The sequence below is a fragment of the Haplochromis burtoni genome, unplaced genomic scaffold (genome assembly GCF_018398535.1).
Source record: "Haplochromis burtoni strain Fernald_Lab_line unplaced genomic scaffold, NCSU_Asbu1 Contig_692, whole genome shotgun sequence".
In the NCBI taxonomy this organism is placed as follows: domain Eukaryota; kingdom Metazoa; phylum Chordata; class Actinopteri; order Cichliformes; family Cichlidae; genus Haplochromis; species Haplochromis burtoni.
The window spans coordinates 61,014-84,053 of NW_024583053.1; the positions used below are offsets into that span (position 1 = coordinate 61,014).

The following is a 23,040-nucleotide window of genomic DNA, read 5'->3' on the forward strand; positions in this document are numbered from 1 at the left end:
ATAGACAAAAAAAACAAAACAAACGGTGTTAATATTCAGTGAATGAAACCCCCAATGGTAAAAATGCTTTGGTGGAAGACCAGATGGTTTGTTTTTTTTATAAACATCTGTTTTACAAAATAGATGTTTGCACCATTGTCTACCAAAGGAAACCCTCTGATGTGAATCACAGCTCCTGAACGGCTGCTGAACTTTTAGTCTTATTAACTAAAATGCCGGATTTTTCACTGGAGTCTGGTGTGGCATCATTTCACTCAGTAGTAAGAGCAGCAGACGCATACGGACCAATCGTATCGCTGCATCCCGCGCTGCCCTGGAAACACAGCCTCCTGTCCGTCCTGGTGATGTCTGTGGGGCCGTAACGAGGACGGCGAGGCTCCCAGGCGAGCACGGCAGAGGCAAGCTTAATTTACCAGCACCCATTAGCCCAGTTTCCTGCTCTGTGTGAGCGAGCCAGCAGGTCTGACAGAGACTCAGCTTCCAGCCAGTCGCTGCTGTTAACAGGGCACTAAAACCTTCCAGCGCTGAGTGTGAAGGATGGAGGAGGGCTCTTTCACAAGCTGTTAGGATAATGGCTCGTGTTAATCAATCACAGGCCTCTGATGTAAATTAAAAGGCTGTCCAGCCAGCTGTAAATACAGGCTGCTTATGGGCAGCCTCTTATGGCAAAAGTGAGGTGCTTAAACATGAGGGAGGGATTTAAGATGATATGAATAATGGACACATGTTTAGATTCATCTCCACATTGATTTCTTCCTCTCTTTAGTGGATCAAATGTCAGAAACACTCATTTTATTTGTAGTAGTCGAATTATTCAAATGTCACCACAAAATCCAAAGATATTCACTTTATCATCATGTCGAAAAGCAGCAATTCTCCTTCTTCACATACTCATGTCCAGATGTTTTTGGGTGATCTAAAGGTTAAAGGTCATATTTTGGACTACATATCTGCTCTTTGTGATATGATATGGAGCTGAGAGTAGAAAACACTGTGATAAACTGAGTGTTCAGAGCAGTCTGAAACCTGAGCTTTAGCTTCTCTGGGATTACGTTTACATATTTGAAGTGTTGGCAATGTTTAATATGAATCCCCACTTCTTATTCGGGAGACATGTGACAGTAAGTAAGAAAAATTTAAACAGATCCCTGTAAACCTGAAAGTGTTTTTCTTAATCCAGATTATTCCCACTCAGAATGAACCACAAATCTCCATCAGTCTGCATACGGTTATAAAAGTGAGTCTATAATACCTTAGTTATAAGATGTCAAAGCATTTTCCTCATATTTCACAATTAATTCATTGCACAATTAATAAACAAAGGTGTATTTTATGTAAGTGAGACCTACCCCAAAATAAGTGACCTCAGTGGCTTTCCTTTAGTGGACACCAACAGATTTCATATGCAGGAAAAAAAACTGTTATCAGTTAATCATTTTAGTCACTTCTAACATCATGATGTATTTAATATTTTTTGTCAGAATCAGTGAAAATACCCATCTTTTACTCTTTTATAGATACACAGTCGATTTATTAGTAAGCAAACAATCATTAGTTGAAATAACAAAACCAAACCACAGCTAATATGAAAATTTGGGTTATTATCTAAAAAGTGTGACTTAATAATGCAAAATTTCAAGTTATTTTCTCCAAAGTTTGAGTCAGTAACATGAAATTTTGAGACAATAATTGGCTTAATAATTTTATATAATTTTTTTATATACAGTGGGGCAAAAAAGTATTTAGTCAGCCACCGATTGTGCAAGTTCCCCCACTTAAAATGATGACAGAGGTCAGTAATTTGCACCAGAGGTACACTTCAACTGTGAGAGACAGAATGTGAAAAAAAATCCATGAATCCACATGGTAGGATTTGTAAAGAATTTATTCGTAAATAGGGTGGAAAATAAGTATTTGGTCACCTCAAACAAGGAAAATCTCTGGCTCTCACAGACCTGTAACGTCTTCTGTAAGAAGCTTTTCTGTCCCCCACTCGTTACCTGTATGAATGGCACCTGTTTGAACTCATCATCTGTATAAAAGACACCTGTCCACAGCCTCAAACAGTCAGACTCCAAACTCCGCCATGGCCAAGACCAAAGAGCTTTCGAAGGACACCAGGAAAAGTATTGTAGACCTGCACCAGACTGGGAAGAGTGAATCTACAATAGGCAAGCAGCTTGGTGTGAAAAAATCAACTGTGGGAGCAATCATCAGAAAATGGAAGACATACAAGACCACTGATAATCTCCCTCGATCTGGGGCTCCACGCAAGATCTCATCCCGTGGGGTCAAAATGATCATGAGAACGGTGAGCAAAGATCCCAGAACCACACGGGGGGACCTGGTGAATGACCTGCAGAGAGCTGGGACCAAAGTAACAAAGGTCACCATCAGTAACACACTACAACGGCAGGGAATCAAATCCCGCAGTGCCAGACGTGTTCCCGCTGCTGAAGCCAGTGCATGTCCAGGCCCGTCTGAAGTTTGCCAGAGAGCACATGGATGATACAGCAGAGGATTGGGAGAATGTCATGTGGTCAGATGAAACCAAAGTAGAACTTTTTGGTATAAACTCAACTCGTCGTGTTTGGAGGAAGAAGAATACTGAGTTGCATCCCAAGAACACCATACCTACTGTGAAGCATGGGGGTGGAAACATCATGCTATGGGGCTGTTTTTCTGCCAAGGGGACAGGACGACTGATCCGTGTTAAGGACAGAATGAATGGGGCCATGTATTCGTGAGATTTTGAGCCAAAACCTCCTTCCATCAGTGAGAACTTTGAAGATGAAACGAGGCTGGGTCTTCCAACATGACAATGATCCAAAACACACCGCCCAGGCAACAAAGGAGTGGCTCCGTAAGAAGCATTTGAAAGTCCTGGAGTGGCCTAGCCAGTCTCCAGACCTCAACCCCATAGAAAATCTGTGGCGGGAGTTGAAAGTCCGTGTTGCTCGGCGACAGCCCCAAAACATCACTGCTCTCGAGAAGATCTGCATGGAGGAATGGGCCAAAATACCAGCTACTGTGTGTGCAAACCTGGTAAAGACCTATAGTAAACGTTTGACCTCTGTTATTGCCAACAAAGATTATGTTACAAAGTATTGAGTTGTATTTTTGTTATTGACCAAATACTTATTTTCCACCCTGATTTACGAATAAATTCTTTACAAATCCTACCATGTGGATTCATGGATTTTTTTTTTCACATTCTGTCTCTCACAGTTGAAGTGTACCTCTGGTGCAAATTACTGACCTCTGTCATCATTTTAGGTGGGGGAACTTGCACAATCGGTGGCTGACTAAATACTTTTTTGCCCCACTGTATAAATATATAATTTTTGTTTGTTTGTTTGTTTTTTTAATTATATAAAATTTAAAAGACGCTCAGTGAATATCACTCCAAGTATATAAGAGCTTACAGGTAAATATGTAACACATTTGAGTATGAATATATAAAAACGAAGTATCTTCATAAATTTAAATAAAGTCCTTGGAAGAAGAATGGCGTTGTTATACAATGAAAATAGATTGTAATTAACTCATTCAAATATCTACGTCAGTGTCATTCCGCTCTCCGTCCAGCAGATGGCGCCATAGCGGAGACGGTCTTTTTATTTCAGTCACCCTTACATTAGTCACGCTCAATCGCTCTCTGTTGGTGAGAGTTTCCAAAAATTGCACCGTGGTCTGAACTCGCGGTTCAGGTGGTGCGTATGTGTTGATATGGTGTCAGCAGGGAAGCTCTCACTACGCGTTCATTGAGTTTCCCAAACCACCCCATGACAAGGAAAGTCATATTCTCCTCCCCGGAAGCGCTGATAGTAAGATCTACACAGTGGCTACACTCACGGTTCACAATCAGGTCAGCGCTTCAGCGCACAGGACCGCAGTTCACACTGTTAGCTCACATCACAGATACACCAGCAGCCTTTATTCGGCCTTTTTCTACCTTTTTAGAGCTGAAACCGCTGCTTTCTGTGTTACCCATAAGCCTTTGCGGCTCATATTCAAATACTGTGCTGCTGCGGCGCTGTGGAGCTGCCGGCGCTGGAGGAGGAGTCACTGTGGATCAGTTTAACCGCCCGTGTGATGGTGTGTGTGTTTCAGGTGGTTTTACTGGGGATGGATATCCTGTCGGCTCTGGTGAGCCGGCTGCAGGAGAGATTCAGGACACAGGTTGGAACTGGTGAGCCTCTCCTCGTTATTTACTGCACACATAATAACAGTACAACAACATGAGCTTCAGCTTACTTTTAAAAATGACTTTAACCTGTTTTTGTTAGTTTTAGATAGATGTATTTATACTAAAATAAGACTTTGTGCATTAAAAAAATCTCTTATTTTCTTAAATATTTAGAAATTACAAAATGTATATAAATATGTATTTTTTTACATTTTTCCCAAATTAAAAATATTTAATTTACATTTTGATGCACCTTGAGTGTCTTTTTTATTTTATGTTTTCATTGCAAATCTCTACATGTGTGTATTAAATGTAATTTATATTATTATTTAAGGTTAATGTTACTTTATTGTTTTTCATAGGAGGAAATGGCTGGAATGATAGTTACATATACTAAAATATCAAACACTGCAATTAAAAAAAAACACACTTAAAAATGAAAGAACTGTGTTTTCTTACATTTACACGATGGTGTGTGATAGAAGGACACCAGCAAGAGGGTTTATAAAGTGATAGTGAGACCTGTTAGAGAGAAAAGAGCCTGCTACTCACATTAAACACACAACAGTTTGAATCAGTAAAAGAGAAAACACTGCAAACAGTTAAAAACAGTTTACAGGAACCAGCTTCTCAGACTGACTGTTAGAGCCAAATGTGTGACCTTATTTCTAGTAGAGGGGTTTGTGTCCATCATCATGTCTTCTCCTGTGTTTAACTGGTTCTTTTGTAGTTTTAGTATTTAAAGGCTGAGCATCATGAACAGGTGTCATGTTTGTCTAATTGTGTCTTTCTGAATACAGACTATTTTTTAAAGGCTTTGAGTTCAGCAGAATTAGTTTTTAACTCGTTTTCTCACACATCGTGCTCACCTCTACAAAAATTATTTGAAACTTTAAGCCAAACTCCGTGATACAGTGTGGCCAAACACGCGTTTTATGTTATTTTTGAAGTGTTGTGAGGAAGTACTTTTGATTTCAAATGTATTTATTTGTCTGCATTAGACAGTTCCTCCCATTCCTCACTGTTACTATGATAAAACCACCGATACAGGAAGGATTTCATTCATGTGGCTCACAGATTTTAATCCCATTTTACTCTGTGCTCCTCTTATTTAAACTTTAATAATCCTCCGTAGACTTAATGTTTATATCACAGCCATTATTTTCAGTCTTTCACTTAACTTACTGTCTGTGCTTGTACGGAAGTAATGGAAGTCACCTCTATAATCAGATGACACGAGTGCAGCAATAAGAAAATTGATTCAGTTCTCAGAGTTCACACCCCACAGTTTCAGCTTCAACAGATGATTTTATTTTCCTGACCAAAGCTTAGATTCTCTCTATATTTCTCCTAGTTTGAGAAACACTGCGTTAATATCCAAACATGGAGGTTTTTGCTTTCTCTGTGATATCACTGCAGGCTGTAAACACCAACTCTCGCTTCCTGTTTCAGTCCTGCCCAGTCTTATCGATCGACTGGGAGACGCCAAGGATCAAGTCCGAGAGCAGGACCAGGCACTTCTGCTGAAGATCATGGACCAGGCTGCAAACCCACAGGTACACTCACTCTTCATCTTATCTCCTTTTTCACACCTTTGGTCACAGGAGATCCACCTTAGCAGAAATACGTTCAATTACCATCAACATTTGTTGAATTTAAGTGGATCTTGGGAGCTGATATTTCATTCAAACAACTGTTTTGCACGATATAATAACCTCATGGTGGTGCTGACCTATAACATCTGGTGTCATAACTCTGCAAACTACAGGGAAACAAGGCGGCACAGGAGAAATTTTGCCATCAGGCATTTAAATTCAAATTTAAACTCACAGAAAAGTAAATTAGTCTAACACTCACATTTCCACCTGCATGTTTGGATTTATCCACCACTGTGTCGTCCTCCAACAGAGCGTCACCATAACGTTACAGGTGACATGTTAATGTCTCTCTGTCTTCTCCCTGTGTTCAGTATGTGTGGGAGCGAATGATGGGAGGATTCAAGCACAAGAACAACAGGACCAGAGAGGGACTCTGCCTGTGTCTCATCTCAACTTTAAACGTGTAAGTTATTAATATTATTGAAAGCAGTAACTGATTTATAATGTAACAGCAGGTTTGGCGCTTATATTTGGGACTCTGTTAACTCTTTGTTTGTTTATTTAGCTCTAAAGTTTCAGGAAATATTCAGAGAGGTTTATCACAGCTTCAGATATAAAACTGTCACATCTGATTTTTATTTCAAAAGTTCAAACCTAAAACTGGTTCATGGGATAAAAGAAAAGCTGCAAACCTTCACGTGCGAGAAGCTAGAGACGCTTTTGTTGTTTTTGCTTTTAAAAAACGCAGAAATGAGTGTGTGGGTGATTTTCAAAATAAAAGAGCACAAACTGGAAGTTTTATTCATAGTAAAGGAAGCGTACTGATGATGTCATGTGTCTTTGAGCTCACCTCCAGTTTTACTTGACTTTAGTCAGTTTTGTGTTTTGATCTTTCAGGTTTGGCTCTCAGAGTCTGACGCTCAGTAAAATCGTTCCTCACATCTGCAGCCTCCTCGGAGACCCCACCAGCCAGGTACAATGCCTACACACACACACACACACACACACACACACACACACACACACACACACACACACACCAGGTTACACTGTGGTTTGAGCCGCTTTCACACATGCACTGTGAACAGCTTCTTGAGGATCGAGTCGGATTGTTTTCCACAGGAAGTTGGAAAATGTCCGCTTCAGACATGTTCTCACATCAAACCAGGTAACGCTAGATGAATTACTTTAAAAAGACAGAAAATATATTAAAATGTGCAATAATTCAGCAGTGAATCAGTGAAAAGAATAATGCTGTCTTAAAAAGACAAGCTGCTACTTAATAAAGTAAGGCTGAGGATGTTTTAGGTTGAAAGATTTCTGCTGCTTCCAGCCGTTGTGTGAAAACTTAAAACCCCCTCACCAGTCATCATTTTACTGCTAAACTCTGGCTCATCTAGCAGAGATTAGCAGGCCTGAGGGGCTGTAGTGGTTCATATGCAGTCAGTATCTGAGACTTACATACTGGAGTGCTTCAGAAACAAGTGAAAGGACTTAACACTCAGGACAGCAGCTGAGCGGCAGTCGTGTGATGGCTTTAAACAGCTGTACTGTGCAGGTCAGCCAACTTCCTCCACATCCAGCTGGAGAACAGTTTCTTTAATCTGCAGTAATCTTGGTGTTTGACTGCCCTCTGCTGGTGGAGTTCAAACATTACACTACACCAGACCTGCTTTAGCTGATGTCAGACCCACACCGCTGTACAGGGATGAAGTCTGTGATCCTCCAGCTCTGCATCAGGATCCTCAGCTATCATCTGTCTGCTCCCCTCTCTGTTTGCTGTTTACTGATTGGTTCGTCATCGCCGGAATCGCACTTCCTCCTCAGGACAGGAAGCCGTGCCCATGAACTTCCCTTTCCAAAGCCAAACACACTCACGCATGCTCAGTGAGGCCTTCAGCTACCCTTATCAGATTTTAAAGTCTATAGTCTTTGTTTGATTTCATCACTAACCAGTTGCAGAGAGAAAAAAGTCACAGTTTTGAACACAGTTCAGATGTTTAGTTTAAAGTCGGTGTGTATTTATTGTTGCTTTTAATCTGCATCTAGACGAAAACAAAGAGAACGATTTAAACCAGTGTAACGTAGAGCTTCTTTCAAAATAAGAGTGAGAACATCAATGTGGACACGTCACTGTAAATGCTGATACACACACAGATGGATTTGCACCAGGACACAAAGTAAAGAAAGAAAGACACCTGGAGCGTTAAACATGTCATCACAGTCATGTGTTTTTCTGCTGTGACAGCAGCCAAAGAGCATCATGGGAGATGATTTTAATTGTTTTTAAAGTGACGACCACATATTCAGGATGATTTAAACCAAGCAATCTCTTTGTGTTCAAGTAATGTGTTTACCTGTCGGCCCACAGGTGCGTGATGGCGCCATGAACTGCCTGGTGGAGATCTACCGGCACGTCGGAGAGCGAGTGCGGATCGACCTGGGAAAGAAGGGCCTGCCTCAGTCACGGTGCGTTCAAAGCTCCCTGTAAATCTCATCATGTGAAGGGCTCTGTGGTACTGCTGGTGGTGCACACTCACATTACTCAGTTACATGTAGAAAAGTAACAGCCTTTTGAATAACTGTTCTTCACATTAGAAGGAAAGGCATTCACAGCCCTTTAAAAACACTGTTTCTGATTAGTTTTTTATTGATTGATTGGTTATTTAATCTAGAAAATATTAGAAAATCTATGAAGCCTCATTGATCAGCAGAGTGTCCTGTTACGCCAGAGTTTCACTTACATGTGTTTTATGTCAGTAATGAGATAGAGCTATAGAGGAAGAGTGGCTGTCTGCTGGAAGTTACAGCTGTTAATGAAAAACCTCAACAAGCAAAGTGAATTAGTGAAAACAGAGGAGGGAATGCTTCATCTCAGGCTCCTGTGGTTAGATGTTTGGGTTTTTACTGCTTAGATTGGCAGTGATGGTCTTATTAATTAACTGACTTTTAACTTCAGCTTTAATCTGATGATCAGTGTCTGATTAAATGGCAGATAATTAAGTTATTAATTGAATAATCAGGAAATAGTTTTCATTTTAATCACACAAACAGTAACTGACTGTTATCAATAAAGCTCGTCCTTTGAGTGATGGGTGCTTCCTCCTCCATCAGGTCAGCAGATGTGACAGTGACATTGTGGTTCTTGGTGTTTGTTCTAATAATATCTGCCGTCGTCTGTGTATTTTTGGAGGCTGTAGACTCTGTGCTGTTACTTTGGCCTATTTAAACGCTCTCCCAGGAGCCTGAAATGAGCCAGTTTTCTGTTTTTCAGAGGACACTCTGCACGCTTGAAGCCAGCAAGGCCTTTTTTTTTTTTTTAGCTTGGTGCTTTCCTGACATCATAACACCAGCTGCTTCTGACTGTCTGCTCCGTCTCTGTGTGCAGGCTGAACGTCATCTTCAGTAAGTTCGATGAAGTCCAGAGGTCGGGGAACATGGTCCTGTCACCTTTGTCGGGTAAGTCCTGCAGCGTTTGATGAGCTCAGTTTGGTTTATGGTGCCAGGGGCAGTTTTATGATGATGCTTCTGTTGTCATGGCAGCGTTAATTTGTTTATTTAATATTTACTATTGTCGATTGTTGAAAGCAGCCTCAAGACACGCGACATGTGACCCTCCCAAACTGCACCAAATTTGTCTGTCCATGTCAGGGCTCTAGACTTACTTTTTTTTTTAGGAGCACCAGCACAAAAGTTAGGTGCACCCAAATTTTTCAACCGCATTTGAACCCCACTGCTTTACATGTTCACTTTTTATTTTATTTTTTCAATTGCTGTCCATACAGACAATATTGATCTTGTCTTTATTTGGAGCACATTTCTACAAGAAAGAGAAGTTACTCAAAAAGTGCTTGTGCTTAAAGTACAATATTGTAGACAATGTTAAACTTAATCATCATCTCGGCCTCCTCTGACGACCTGTTTGCTGCTGCCTGCTGCTGAAAGGCAGTGGGGAGAGGGGACACATAGGCAGTGCATTTATCGCTTCATATAATGTGTTTTCTGGATACACTGTGCTTTTTCAGCCTTCAGAGGTTGATGGGTCAGGCCTTAACTTAACAAAAAAATTATCAATAGGTCTTTTCATCTTTTCACATTACCCACAGCTACATCCACTTATGTCAGGCCTAGGCTTCACACTAGGGCTGGGTATCATCACTGATTTCACTATAATCCATTCGATTCCGATTAATAAAGTCCCGATTCAATTCCATTCAATTTTGACTCAGACAGTCAGAAATACTATAATTCTGATCATTTATCAGTACTGACACTTGTGAGACTTTATCAGAGGTGTGAGCATCACACCACATGCCTTTGTGTCAAAGTAACTGAGGATAAAACACAGAAAAACATGAAGAATATTTTCCTGGCCTGGCTTTTTATAGCAGATAAGCTTAAAAATATTCTGCAGTAGAACAAAAACTGAAGAAAACCATGAGTGAACATATAAAGATGCTGCTGAAGTGAAGCAGAGCAAAGTTACAGAGGTTCTATTAGAGACACAGCTAAGCGGTTTGCAATTTGGCTTTATTTAAAAAAGTTTACATGTCTGTGCTATTAAACAGCAGACATGAGACTTTCTTGTCAGAGGTCTTTTTTTGGAAAAAAAAGAAAAAAGCCGACATCTCACTGATTCTGCTCTCATTTGCTGTTTTAGCTGTTTGGTTGGTTTTGAAATAGTTTTGTGAATTTTAAGATTCTGGCGTTTCTGGCAAAATACGTTTATATTTAAAAGTAGATTCAGGATTTAATGAATCGATATCGCTTTGTTAAAGCTACTCACCTCTCTCTATCTGCCTGCACTTTCAAACATACACGTGTGTGGGACCAATCAGGCCAATCAGAGAGGTCCCGCCCCTGACTATCTCTTATTGGTTTAGACAACGATATGGGCATAATGTGTGTCTGTTGTTGACCACGCAGAGACTTTCAGACTTGGAGAGGATTCTTTTTTGTCGCACCATTGCGAAATGAAGTTGCATATGTGATCAAATTAAGTCGCACTCTAGAGCCCTGTATGTGCACACTTACTGAACTCCATGATAGCCTCATAAATAAATCCAGAAGCATCCGAGTTACTCCTGTTGATCACCAGCTGACTTGCACCCAGTTTATGGTTTATATGTACTGAGTGTGTCCATGGAAAGTCCTGAATGCTGTTTTTGGGTAGCAGGAAATATTTCCAGTGTTTTCCAGCGCTGCTGGGATGGGGAATTCATTTTTATAAGTCAAAGATAATCTCTGTGTTGTGGTTTCATCTGTGTTTATGCACAAAATCAATCAGTCAGGGAGAAAACTACAAACAGGGCTGTCACTTTGTCCTCTCACACTATACTCAGCTGGTGCTTCTCATTCCTCTCGTGTTTTGGGGACTTCCTTACCTGGATGATTGAGATGTTATCGAGATGTTTTCACAGATTTAGCTTCCTGGGCGATGTTTTTTAAAAAGTATAATACAGAGTTAACAAAGAGTTCATATCAAGTTACAAAGTTGCAAAGCTGAGGAAAACTGAAGCCTGATGGTTTCTGCTGTGAGCGAGCAGGATATTATCCACACAGTTTATGTTTTCACATCCAGAGATAAAGAACATCCGAATCTAGGGTTGGACCATTAATCAGAGGTTCATCTTAATTATAATCTTGGCTTTCAGTGATTATGAAAGCATGATAATGGAGATAAAACTGGAGATAAAACAGTTTCTCTTTTGTCTGTTCTTTTTCCCTACAAAGCTCTGAGTTTGTCTTGTGTTTCAGTGCAGAAAACAGGAAACCTTGTTAGACATATCAGTAGAAAACAGCTGCAGTTCTCTGTCTTCAAGTAAAATGATACTGATACACTTTGAGTGTCCTTTGATCAGAAAAAAGAAAAAAAAGACCAACATTTATGAATTTCTTGAAAGGAACAAATCATGAAGACGTGTTTGGACTGGTTTGGTGATGAATAGATGGAAAGATTTTGGTGAACAAGATCTGCTTAGATGTTTATGTAAGTTAACCTGTGAAGGATTATTAACTGGTAGAGCTGCCTTCTTCTCCGATCTCTCTCCGGGTCCTTTTTGGTGATGCCTGACCAAAGTTTTGATTGGCTGGTCGGCTCTCCACTCATCTGTCCATCTGGACTCTGACGGCCAATAGCGAACAGTGGTCGCCCTTTCAAAGTGGGCTTTTTCTGAAACACTCGCTAGCCTAGACGCCTGACTCAATAACAGATGGTCCTGTGTGCATACCCATTTCTTCTGTTTGTTTATTTAGTGGTTTCTCTTTTCACTTTCACATAACAAACACTTGGTGTTTGGTAAGTTAATAAGTAATGATGCTAAATAATCAAGATTACAGTTAATAACTAAGATAACTGTGATTTCTTTGTACTGCAGATGAGACCATCTGTCTCATTTCTATAATGCTGACTGCGTCATAAAGGCCTGAGGAGCTTTAAGAAATCAGAGATGTGGCTCAGATGTCTGAAACACACACAGGCCCAGTAATGTGTGACACCATTAATGCTCTTTTCAATAGTTTCTGCTCAGTTATAAGAAGTTTCTGCTTCATAAGGAGGAACTGAGGGGAAAGACTTTCCCACTGAAGAAGGTGTTCGTTTTTTAAGGTAGCACACAAAGTTCCTTACACATGTTTTACAGCAAACGTGCAATTATATCCGGGGATGTCCTGGCATGGAAGCATGTTTGAATTTTGTAATTTTCACTTTCTGATAATATTTTGCTCATAAAAATACGTTCATACAAAAATTAAAAACCCACATATCAATTCTGTGGCCCATTAAAAAATTTAATTTGCTAATTGGATTTATTCCTCTCTTTGTCTCTGTTGGTCCTGTGGGATTCTGATGGAGGCTGTAAATCTAAAAGTGAGAGAAAGTACACGTTGTACTCATCAGTGAGTCTCAGTGTTTCTGCTGGGAAGCCCTCTCCATGGTGTAAAGCTGTGCGTGCTGTCTTTCAGTGAGAAGGAAACCCGAGTGCCTTCTTTGTTCCTGTGGACTGAAATGAGCAGATTTCAGTCACTTTGCTGCAGGAAAAGTGACCCTGCAGAACACAGACGGGACAGTTTACACAGTGAAAAGCAGCTACTTATGTTTAGTGCTATGGCTGTGTGGCAGGACAGGGAAAACTGCTGAGCAGTCATTAAAGAGGATGAATATTGTTTCTGAGCAGGTGTGTTTTGTTTGTCTCTGTGTGATCTGTGCACAGAGGTTATGGTTAGCAGACCAGAGCGAGTGACATTAAACTGGTTTGATGGTCTCATGAACTCGTTACCTCGCTCCATCTCTGTGGTCACATGGGTCAGCTTTCATCTCAGGAGGTGCTCAGCCTTGAAAAGAAAGGCACAACCACCTTCCTTTAGGAAAGCCTGATGATCATTCATCCCAGGTTTTGTTGTTAATGAATATATCTGCCATATTTGAGGTCAAACATGTCCCAAGATGTTTCAGCGTTACTGCAACAGAGGGAAACGTGTATTTGTTATTCATGTAGAGGCCCACAAAACCCAGTGTTTACAGATGATTACATACAGAGAAAAAACAGCAGCTGACACACGTCATATTTATAAACCTTAAGTCTGCTCAGATTTAATCTTTAAGAAAAAGAAACTTCATCACACAGCACATTCATTTATCTAAGTGTATAAATATAATAAACTGAAGTGAAATAACCAGGTTTGTTTCAGGTAACAGGAACAGAAACACAAGAGATGAAACTCTGACTTTTCTACATCTTCACTAAATCTGACTCATTGAGAATCACTTTGTCTCTCTGGTTTTAGTAAACAGTTTATCCTGATTAATTTATAAGGTGACGTAAGCATGACTGCTAACTACACAGCACCTGTAATGAGTCCGTGTTACATTACCTGACAGAAATCTGTGTATTTTTCTGTTATTTTCTGACCATCCAATGAACATAAATGGGCATTATGCACGAGTAAATGAAATCTAGTACCACACTGACCCCTGGATCCAGAAGGATCTCTGGATCTGGATTAGATTGTGATATCTTCCTGAGAACTTCAAGACAAAAGCAGACAGTTTTTCTTATTTCAGTGTGATTTGTTTTTGCAAAGCTCTTGGAAAATTTTCAGTTTGCTGATGTCTCACAGGGCAGTGTTGTAATGGATCCTTCCAAAAACTACTGGACTCTGAGCTGCACTTCAAAGATTGATCACTTTAAACCGCACTGAGCTCTGATCAAATTCTACCGCAGATCTGTTCTGATTACTGAGTAATCCTGCTGGCAAGCAGACAAGCTGGACTGATGACATTGGCTGCTCTTCAGAAGTGATGATGTCACATTTAAAAGCTGACTGAACAGCTAATGACTAAACGAGTCCTGACATTGATAAAGACTCACTCCTGTGTGTAGTGCTGGGCCCTGTCTGTCAGCTGAACTGATACGGAGGACTTATTTCACTTTCCTCAGACACGCGGCCTGATTGTTGATGAAGACTGGTGAAGATTACAGAGCGGCCAGACTATTAATATCTATTTCAGGGAAAGGTGTCACTTAAAAAAAACTAATTAGGGAGGTTTTTGTGTTCATCAGTGTGTTTCAGCCGCACAGCAGAGGAGCAGGAAACTTCACACTGACCTGGAAAACAGGGACGGGAGTCACAGAGAGCAGAGAAGTGGACCAGAGTGACAGGCAGGAAAAGAAAGGAACAATAAAACAAAGTGGGAGTCAGTCACAAAGAAGAAGTGTCTTTACTCTCAGAGCCCAGGGCTCTTATTTTGTAAGAGCAGTGTCAGCTGTCGTCCCTACAGTCACAAGACTGGGTTGGAGGGGAAGGGAGGAGGCAGGCAGCAGTGCGTTAGCTCGGAGTGGCTGACAGGACGCTAGCATTTGTCCTCCTGCAGATCCACAGGGGACGGTGTCGCCTCTGCAAGCAGACTGCCGTTTGCAGGTAAATAACAAGTCGGAGCATTTTTCTGTGAAACCTACAGGCCTGCTGTAACCGTCTGCAGAGTTCAGGGAGGACATCTGATCTGAGCTGCATGTTTGTCTTCATGTGAGAGCTGATTAACGAAACGACTTTTTCTGTAATCCTTCATAATTACATCATAATTAGGATCCGAATGCCACAAGTAGCTGAAGCGCGCTGATGTGTGTAATCCTGCTGCTCTGCTCCTGCTGAAGCATTTCACTCGTTCCCAGTATCCTGGGAGAAATGACTGCTTTAATTTGAGGAAAACTGCTGCTTTCTGCCTCTGTTCTGCTTGTTGTTGAAGTACTCGGGTTTCTCAAAGGAAGATTACCTGTCAAGTCGGGCTTGAACCTGATTTGAAACAAGTTCTGTTTCTTAAAGGAGGCTTAAAGAAGTCATAAAAGCAGATAAATAGGAGGTAAAGTGTTAGTGGTTTAAAAACTGACATCAACCAGATCTCATTGCTTCTCTGATCACTTTGCTCTCCTGTACATTAGAGCTGTTATAAATCAGAGACAGAGCTCGAGGCAAGTCCATTTAAACCCTTATGAATGAACAATTGATTCATGGCTGTATTCTTAAAGCAGCCATAACACAGTGAAGGGATGTTAACATTGATCCTGAGCATGTGATCTCATTACATAGTTTTACCGAAGCCCCGCAGCTCACACAGTGCGCATAAATAACCTTCTGCACGTCAGATCGTCATATCTGCGGTCGGGACGAACGCTTTCATTTTCCTGCTCTGGGATTTTTTTTGGTTTCATGTGTTATCTCTGACCTCGCTGCGTGACGCAGGAGGTCCCGCAGGTGGGAGGTGCTGACAGACGAGGCCAGGTACAGGCTGCCAGCAGGACTTGGGTTGCACAGTTGGAAAGCTCGTGAATAATGAAGGCCGTGCAGAGACAGAAAGGACACGGTGCAGCGCAGAGACTCCCCCGGCTGTTTGGAAAACAGAATAATAAAAGAACAAAGACCGAGGGCTCACAGCCTCTAACTCGCTGCTGGGTGCTGTAGTACTGACCTGATCGGTTAAGATCGGTTGTTATTTTAAAGGTTTGGGCCTTGACCTCTGACACCACAAACATTCAGAGGTGCAGGGATGCAGTTTTTCCAGACTTTAAAAGTATCTGACTGGAGCTCTGAGGGTTTGTCCAACGACACAACAGGAACCGTCCTCTCCACAGAGACACAAGGACACCAGACAGGAAATGTTCACTCCCAACAGGAATCAAGACTGGCTGACCCTCAAAACCCGACACACAAACATCTACATAGCTGCGCATGTTCAGACCTTTCATAATAAAGAGTCTTCCAAGTGTAACATTTGAATTCAGTTTGTTTAGTTAGAATCTGTTTGTTGCACACCCGCCTGAAAATGTGACTGAGTTCCTGCTAAAACAGGAGTCTAAACAGTGAAGCGTGATATATAAAAAGGATGGGGACAGTAACTCAAAGCAGTTTAATCCCAAGAAACAGGAGAAAACGGAGGTAAAGAAACAGGCAGTTCTAACTTTCTGCTTCAGTAAACATGAATTAATCTGTTTGCAGATCAAACTGTGAGCTGGAAAAACTGAGCTTTGCTTAAGAAGCGCAGCATGAAGCAGACACTGCTGATGGCTGACAGCATGCAGGGGGCCTTTCAGGACTAGTTTAAAAATTTGATGATGTTTTAGTTTGTATTTATGCAAAAATATAAAAAATTGTTCACAAACTTTTCCCAGCACTTCTTGTCTCAGTTTGAGAGAATTAAAATGAAGATGGCAGAAGCCTCTTTGTGGTTCCTCAGCTTCATCCACAGACCAGCAGCAGTCTGAGCTGCAATATGAAGCAAAAATATTCAACCTTAACCTCTTCGACCTCTCAGATGTACAGATCTGCTGCTTTTCTTTGTGTTTTCAAGGTGAGACATGTTTTCTGACACGCTGTAACTCCACAGTGTGTTCTTGGCTGTAATCTGATGAGAAAACGTGACCGAAGCCTGAGATTTCTGTGGGAACGCTCCTCCCACTGTTGTTGCAGGTGAAAGGCAGGGAGGTGTTGAAGTGTTACCTTAAGCCTGCAGGCTGCCTGATCATGTAATTGTTGTTTTGTTTTTTTTATGCTGAAGCCTCCAAAGGCGGGGCGGGGGGTTAAAAAGGCTGATTTGATCCGTGCAGGAAGGGATAACCCGCTGTGAGTCTGTTCTCCCACGCTCCCCAGTCTCAGGTTTCTTCCCAGGTCTGTGATGTAACACCTCCCTTCGTAAACGCTTCACCTCCTCCCCGGTCATTTTGTGCATTTGCATCAGGGCGATCAGCTGTCAGACCCCATCAGTGTCCAAGCTCCCCGAAGACTGTGAGACGCTGCCAGGAAGGAAACTTGTGACCTGGCGTGGCGAGGAGGTGCATAGTTAGTCACAGTCGCTTTGTTAGATTTGTTCGATTACGATTATTAGTCGTAAGTGTGGATCTGTCAGGTGGGAGCAGTTGTTTATATCTCTGTGGTAAAGCTGTAAAAGTAACAGCGAACTTCACATATTTAACATGTCAAACACCATTTACTTTTTTTCATGTAATCTCCCAAAACTCTCTTTATATGAAACTGTTAGTACAAAACCCAAGAAAAAAAATGGAGATTTGAGGGGTTTTGTTTTGGGTTTTTTTTTATTGTTTTTTTTACCTGATTTTTGTTTCTGAGAAAAATGAGATTCACATTAAATTTCAAACAGTGGCAGTATAATGTCCTCGTAAGTGGATATCAGGCCCTTGTAGAGCACAATTTAGTATTTTGGTCTAGACAACCCAAAATGTGATGTCCACATATGTGGACGCCAGGTCCTGGGACGCTAACAGAGATCTCTTTACTGAGAAAACACACCAGTGTTCATCCATCTAAACTGTCCTCCTGCTCTCAGTGGAGCAGTTTGCATTAAACCCTTGGGAGTCATCAGTCCGACTGATACTCTAGACACATCTCAGAGCTGCTCTGTGTGTAAAGAACTATGTGTTGGTGCTTTTTTTCATCCTGTGTCCATCCTCTGAGCGTTTCTGTTTACTCTGTTTAAACTCAAGATGGTGTTTCTTAAGCATACATTCAGGATGTGCATGTAGTGATACTGAGGGCTTATTGTTTTGCATCACTGTGAAAAAGCGTGAAGGGACAGATTTACTGGGCGACCGTGGCTCAGGGGGTTGGGAATCGCATAACCGGAAGGTCGCCAGTTCGATCCCTGGGCTCGCTGTCCTGGTCGTTGTGTCCTTGGGCAAGACACTTTACCTTATTTGCCTACTGGTGTTGGCCAGAGGGGCCGATGGCGTGATATGGCAGCCTCGCTTCTGTCAGTCTGCCCCAGGGCAGCTGTGGCTACAACTGTAGCTTGCCTCCACCAGTGTGTGGATGCGAGAGTGAATGAATAGTGGTATTGTAAAGCGCTTTGGGTGCCTTGAAAAGTGCTATATAAATCCAATCCATTATTATTATTATTTATATGAATGAAGACTTGTTGAGGCAGTTCATTTATTTATAGGCCGCTGAGATTGTTAGATATTTCAAAAATGAAGCAAAAACACGACAACAGTGCAAGAAGAAGAGTAAGAAATGTAGGAAATGATTCTTTAAACTGTTTTAAGTATTTGAAGAACTGATATTTTGTTATTTTTATTCTTGACCTTCTGCATGTCCGCGCTGTCTTCCTGTTTCCCTGCCCGTGTACTAGAAGAACGAGGATGTGAAAGGAAATGTGTTATGGCTCTGTCAGCATAAAGTGTGGTAACTGTGCCATCTTGTGGAAGCAGAGCAGCTTTCTGACATATAATGTGCACGAGTATCTCCTTTGATCGGAAAACTGTTTAAACCAGACTGAGCAGTTTCTGCTGTCTGACCTTCAAGGTTATGCTGATGAATATAAATGAAGCTGACGGTGACAGCAGGGGGAGTGTCTGTGTGTTTTCTCCTGAGGGGTTAAAGGTGGAGGTGCTCTGCTTGCATTCAGAGGGTGCATTTAACAGTCAACTGAAGTCACTCTGAGACACTCTCGGTCTCTTTAAAACGACGTGTTAAATTTGATTATCAGTCCTAAACCTCTGAATCTTTGATCAGCATAGCAGTTGAAACAGTTGGTGTTTATTTATTGATTGCTGTTGTCTCTGGGAGGAAAACCCATGAGCCAATCAGAGCTCGGCTTATAGGTTTGTAAAAGAGACATCTTCTTTCATCTACTTTCTAAAAGAAAATGAACCTTGTGCTGAGCCTGGGTAATGTAGGGTTTAAGCGCCATGTTTGTAGTTTATAGCACCGTGTTGTTGTCTGTTTTGTGATTGAGACAGATGGATTGTTGAAATTTAAATGATTCAAAGCCAACAGCGTGTACTCCCGTGTTGATGAATCTATGAGTTGATTGAATGCTGATTGGCTGAAAAGTTGAACTGAAGAAGAAATGGAGCGATGGCCATATATTGGAGACTTTAATTGACATTTTCTGCTCACCTTTGTCGTCTTTGCACATGTGAGCCATGTGGCTGGCTTGGATGGCTGCCTGTGTAAAGTGGTGGACGAAGCAGTGGTAGGTCTGGAGGCACGATGGGGCGGGCAGGTCGGTCAGTATTGGTCTATGTATGATACGTTAGCTCACAGATGAAGACCACAGCAGGTCAGGCTCTCCTCAGACATGATTATGAATGATTGTGATGCTTTGATGGCGTTACAGTTTGTGCAGTCAGGGCTCAAAGCATCATCCATGCAGACCAGCAGTGTTGGTTGGTTACTTAAAGAAAAACCAACTCTTACATCACTGTGATGGTGCTGGGTTAACTGGGTGCTTCTCGCAGCTTCAGATCGCACTGAGAGAACTTCAGAAGCAAACGTATTTTTCATGGTGTCTTTTATTTTGAAAAAAGACCAAATGCTCTATGCCGTTCCTCTGCCTGACTTCCTGCCCTCCTCAGCAGCTCTCTGTGACAAACGGTCACAACAGAGAGCTGTGGAATCACGAGAGCTGTCATGAGTGGACAGGATCAGCTCTGTCAGTCACATCTGAGCAGGAATGTGAGGAGGATTTTCCCTTCTTGCCAAATGCTTGAACAAAATAGCGCAACACAACCTAAAAGAGGAATATGATATCACACAGATATGTGAAGTGAAACAAAACGGGCCTTTCAACAACAACATGTGAAGAATTTCTCTTTTTATTATTACTTCGTAATAGAAACCTGATGGTTTATCATTATTTCTATGCGCAGTTAATTTTAGGTCCACCTTTAATGCGACTTCATCAAAATTCATTTCACACTGATGGCCGAGTTCTAATCGCACATACAGTGGGGCAAAAAAGTATTTAGTCAGCCACCGATTGTGCAAGTTCCCCCACCTAAAATGATGACAGAGGTCAGTAATTTGCACCAGAGGTACACTTCAACTGTGAGAGACAGAATGTGAAAAAAAAAATCCATGAATCCACATGGTAGGATTTGTAAAGAATTTATTCGTAAATCAGGGTGGAAAATAAGTATTTGGTCAATAACAAAAATACAACTCAATACTTTGTAACATAACCTTTGTTGGCAATAACAGAGGTCAAACGTTTACTATAGGTCTTTACCAGGTTTGCACACACAGTAGCTGGTATTTTGGCCCATTCCTCCATGCAGATCTTCTCGAGAGCAGTGATGTTTTGGGGCTGTCGCCGAGCAACACGGACTTTCAACTCCCGCCACAGATTTTCTATGGGGTTGAGGTCTGGAGACTGGCTAGGCCACTCCAGGACTTTCAAATGCTTCTTACGGAGCCACTCCTTTGTTGCCCGGGCGGTGTGTTTTGGATCATTGTCATGTTGGAAGACCCAGCCTCGTTTCATCTTCAAAGTTCTCACTGATGGAAGGAGGTTTTGGCTCAAAATCTCACGATACATGGCCCCATTCATTCTGTCCTTAACACGGATCAGTCGTCCTGTCCCCTTGGCAGAAAAACAGCCCCATAGCATGATGTTTCCACCCCCATGCTTCACAGTAGGTATGGTGTTCTTGGGATGCAACTCAGTATTCTTCTTCCTCCAAACACGACGAGTTGAGTTTATACCAAAAAGTTCTACTTTGGTTTCATCTGACCACATGACATTCTCCCAATCCTCTGCTGTATCATCCATGTGCTCTCTGGCAAACTTCAGACGGGCCTGGACATGCACTGGCTTCAGCAGCGGAACACGTCTGGCACTGCGGGATTTGATTCCCTGCCGTTGTAGTGTGTTACTGATGGTGACCTTTGTTACTTTGGTCCCAGCTCTCTGCAGGTCATTCACCAGGTCCCCCCGTGTGGTTCTGGGATCTTTGCTCACCGTTCTCATGATCATTTTGACCCCACGGGATGAGATCTTGCGTGGAGCCCCAGATCGAGGGAGATTATCAGTGGTCTTGTATGTCTTCCATTTTCTGATGATTGCTCCCACAGTTGATTTTTTCACACCAAGCTGCTTGCCTATTGTAGATTCACTCTTCCCAGTCTGGTGCAGGTCTACAATACTTTTCCTGGTGTCCTTCGAAAGCTCTTTGGTCTTGGCCATGGCGGAGTTTGGAGTCTGACTGTTTGAGGCTGTGGACAGGTGTCTTTTATACAGATGATGAGTTCAAACAGGTGCCATTCATACAGGTAACGAGTGGGGGACAGAAAAGCTTCTTACAGAAGACGTTACAGGTCTGTGAGAGCCAGAGATTTTCCTTGTTTGAGGTGACCAAATACTTATTTTCCACCCTGATTTACGAATAAATTCTTTACAAATCCTACCATGTGATTCATGGATTTTTTTTTCACATTCTGTCTCTCACAGTTGAAGTGTACCTCTGGTGCAAATTACTGACCTCTGTCATCATTTTAAGTGGGGGAACTTGCACAATCGGTGGCTGACTAAATACTTTTTTGCCCCACTGTAAGTTTATTTGCTCCTCCTTCAGGCCTTCAGTCACGCTTTCTCAGATTAATCTGATCCTCATATTTCACTTTATGTCACAAGATTTCGTGTATAGTGGGTCTAGTGTGGGATTTAAAAAGTAAAGCTATGCTGTACTACAGTTACGGTACTCAGCTCCTGTCAGAACACTAATATAATAATAAGTCAATTATAATATCAATAAATCTGTATAACCTAAAAACAGCGTTGGGTCTCGTCCAGATCAGATGACATAAGCTAGAAACTGTTATTTTACACACAGACTCTGTGACATCACTCAGCCTCCTCCTGCTCCACCTCAGCGCTAACAGTGAAGTTTCTCACACGTGTGGAGCTGCAGTGACCTTGCTGAGATAAGGCTGCTGCTGCTGCTGTGGGCTGACGGAGGAACCTTGGTGGAGGTTCCACGCCTGACGTTAACGCCGACAGGGGACCAGCTTCCTATAGAGACCGACCCTCCCACCCTCCTCCCTCTTTCCTGAGTCATCACGGCTCCGTAGCTGTCCCTCATCTCTAGCGCCGCCCACCAGCACCGCCTCCGCTCCAGAAACCGCAGGGGTTTGTCCCCTAAGCGACCCCTCCCATCTCCTCCTCTCCTCCTCCCATTGGTCTGCTCCTCCCCTCCTCCCCTCCCACCTCTATCACTCCTCTGTATCCCCTCTCTTCCTCTTCCTCCATCCTCTGTCCTCACTGCGAGCGTGTTTGGATTAGAGGACGAAGACGCAGAGGAAGAGCGTTTGGAAGCACATGCTCCCTGACAGGAGAGAGGGGGGAGGCTCGGCTTCTCCCTCCCCTCTTTTCCCTCCACAGCTGGAGGAAAAGATGTGAGGAGCACAGAGGAGCGGAGGACCACTTGACTGTCTGTCTGTCTGCCTGTCTGTCTGCCGGCATGCTGAGGAAACTGGTCTGCAGGCGGATCTGCTCCTGTAAGCTCCTCTTCCTCTGGACTAAATCAAATATCGATATTGATTCGCAGCCGTGATCTGTGATGAAGGTGCGGTGCGGGTACAGCTGTGATTCCAGGGGGAACGCGTGTGCCTGGTCTCGATCGTAAACACAGCAGGATTTTGTCTTTTCCTGGCCTGCTCTCTGCTGGATTGTTGTGTGGACAATGCATAGGAAGTGATGTGTATTAGGGTTCAGGTCAGGAAGCTGCAGGAGCAAGTGTGATGAGTAAACACTGAAACTTTTAATCTACTTGTGTGTGATCAGAGTGGAAGGACGAGCTGATAAAAACTCAGCCGTGAAGGTTAAATCTGATGTGAAAGGCTTCATTCTGTCGCCCGTCCTCCTCTGATTCTGTAAATGATGTCTGTGGTGCACTTTGAGGGCTGTTGTCACCTCGTTTTCTTTGTCTCTGGCATTTGTAAGAATCCTCACACAAGTACAGTAAG

The 23,040-nt window shown here is 42.3% G+C and overlaps 1 protein-coding gene and 1 non-coding gene across 24 annotated transcripts in view; one reads left to right on the forward strand and one right to left on the reverse strand.

Annotated features, from left to right (window-relative positions):
* LOC102290810 (CLIP-associating protein 1-A) overlaps positions 1–23,040 on the forward strand; it is a 55,910-nt gene that overhangs the window by 3,004 nt on the left and 29,866 nt on the right. For 21 of the 23 annotated variants that reach the window (XM_042215283.1, XM_042215289.1, XM_042215285.1 and 18 more), the window contains exons 3-8: positions 4,114–4,192; positions 5,642–5,745; positions 6,159–6,250; positions 6,685–6,760; positions 8,159–8,256; positions 9,176–9,246. In XM_042215283.1, coding sequence (XP_042071217.1) covers positions 4,114–4,192; positions 5,642–5,745; positions 6,159–6,250; positions 6,685–6,760; positions 8,159–8,256; positions 9,176–9,246 — 520 coding nt within the window. Of the gene's footprint in view, positions 1–4,113; positions 4,193–5,641; positions 5,746–6,158; positions 6,251–6,684; positions 6,761–8,158; positions 8,257–9,175; positions 9,247–10,244; positions 14,707–21,589; positions 22,573–23,040 lie in introns of those variants that run through there. The other 2 variants (XM_042215305.1, XM_042215304.1) reach the window with 2 other exon arrangements.
* LOC121812625 lies at positions 3,671–3,799 on the reverse strand. The gene has a single exon (XR_006053202.1). It is a non-coding gene; the product is annotated as a U4atac minor spliceosomal RNA (small nuclear RNA).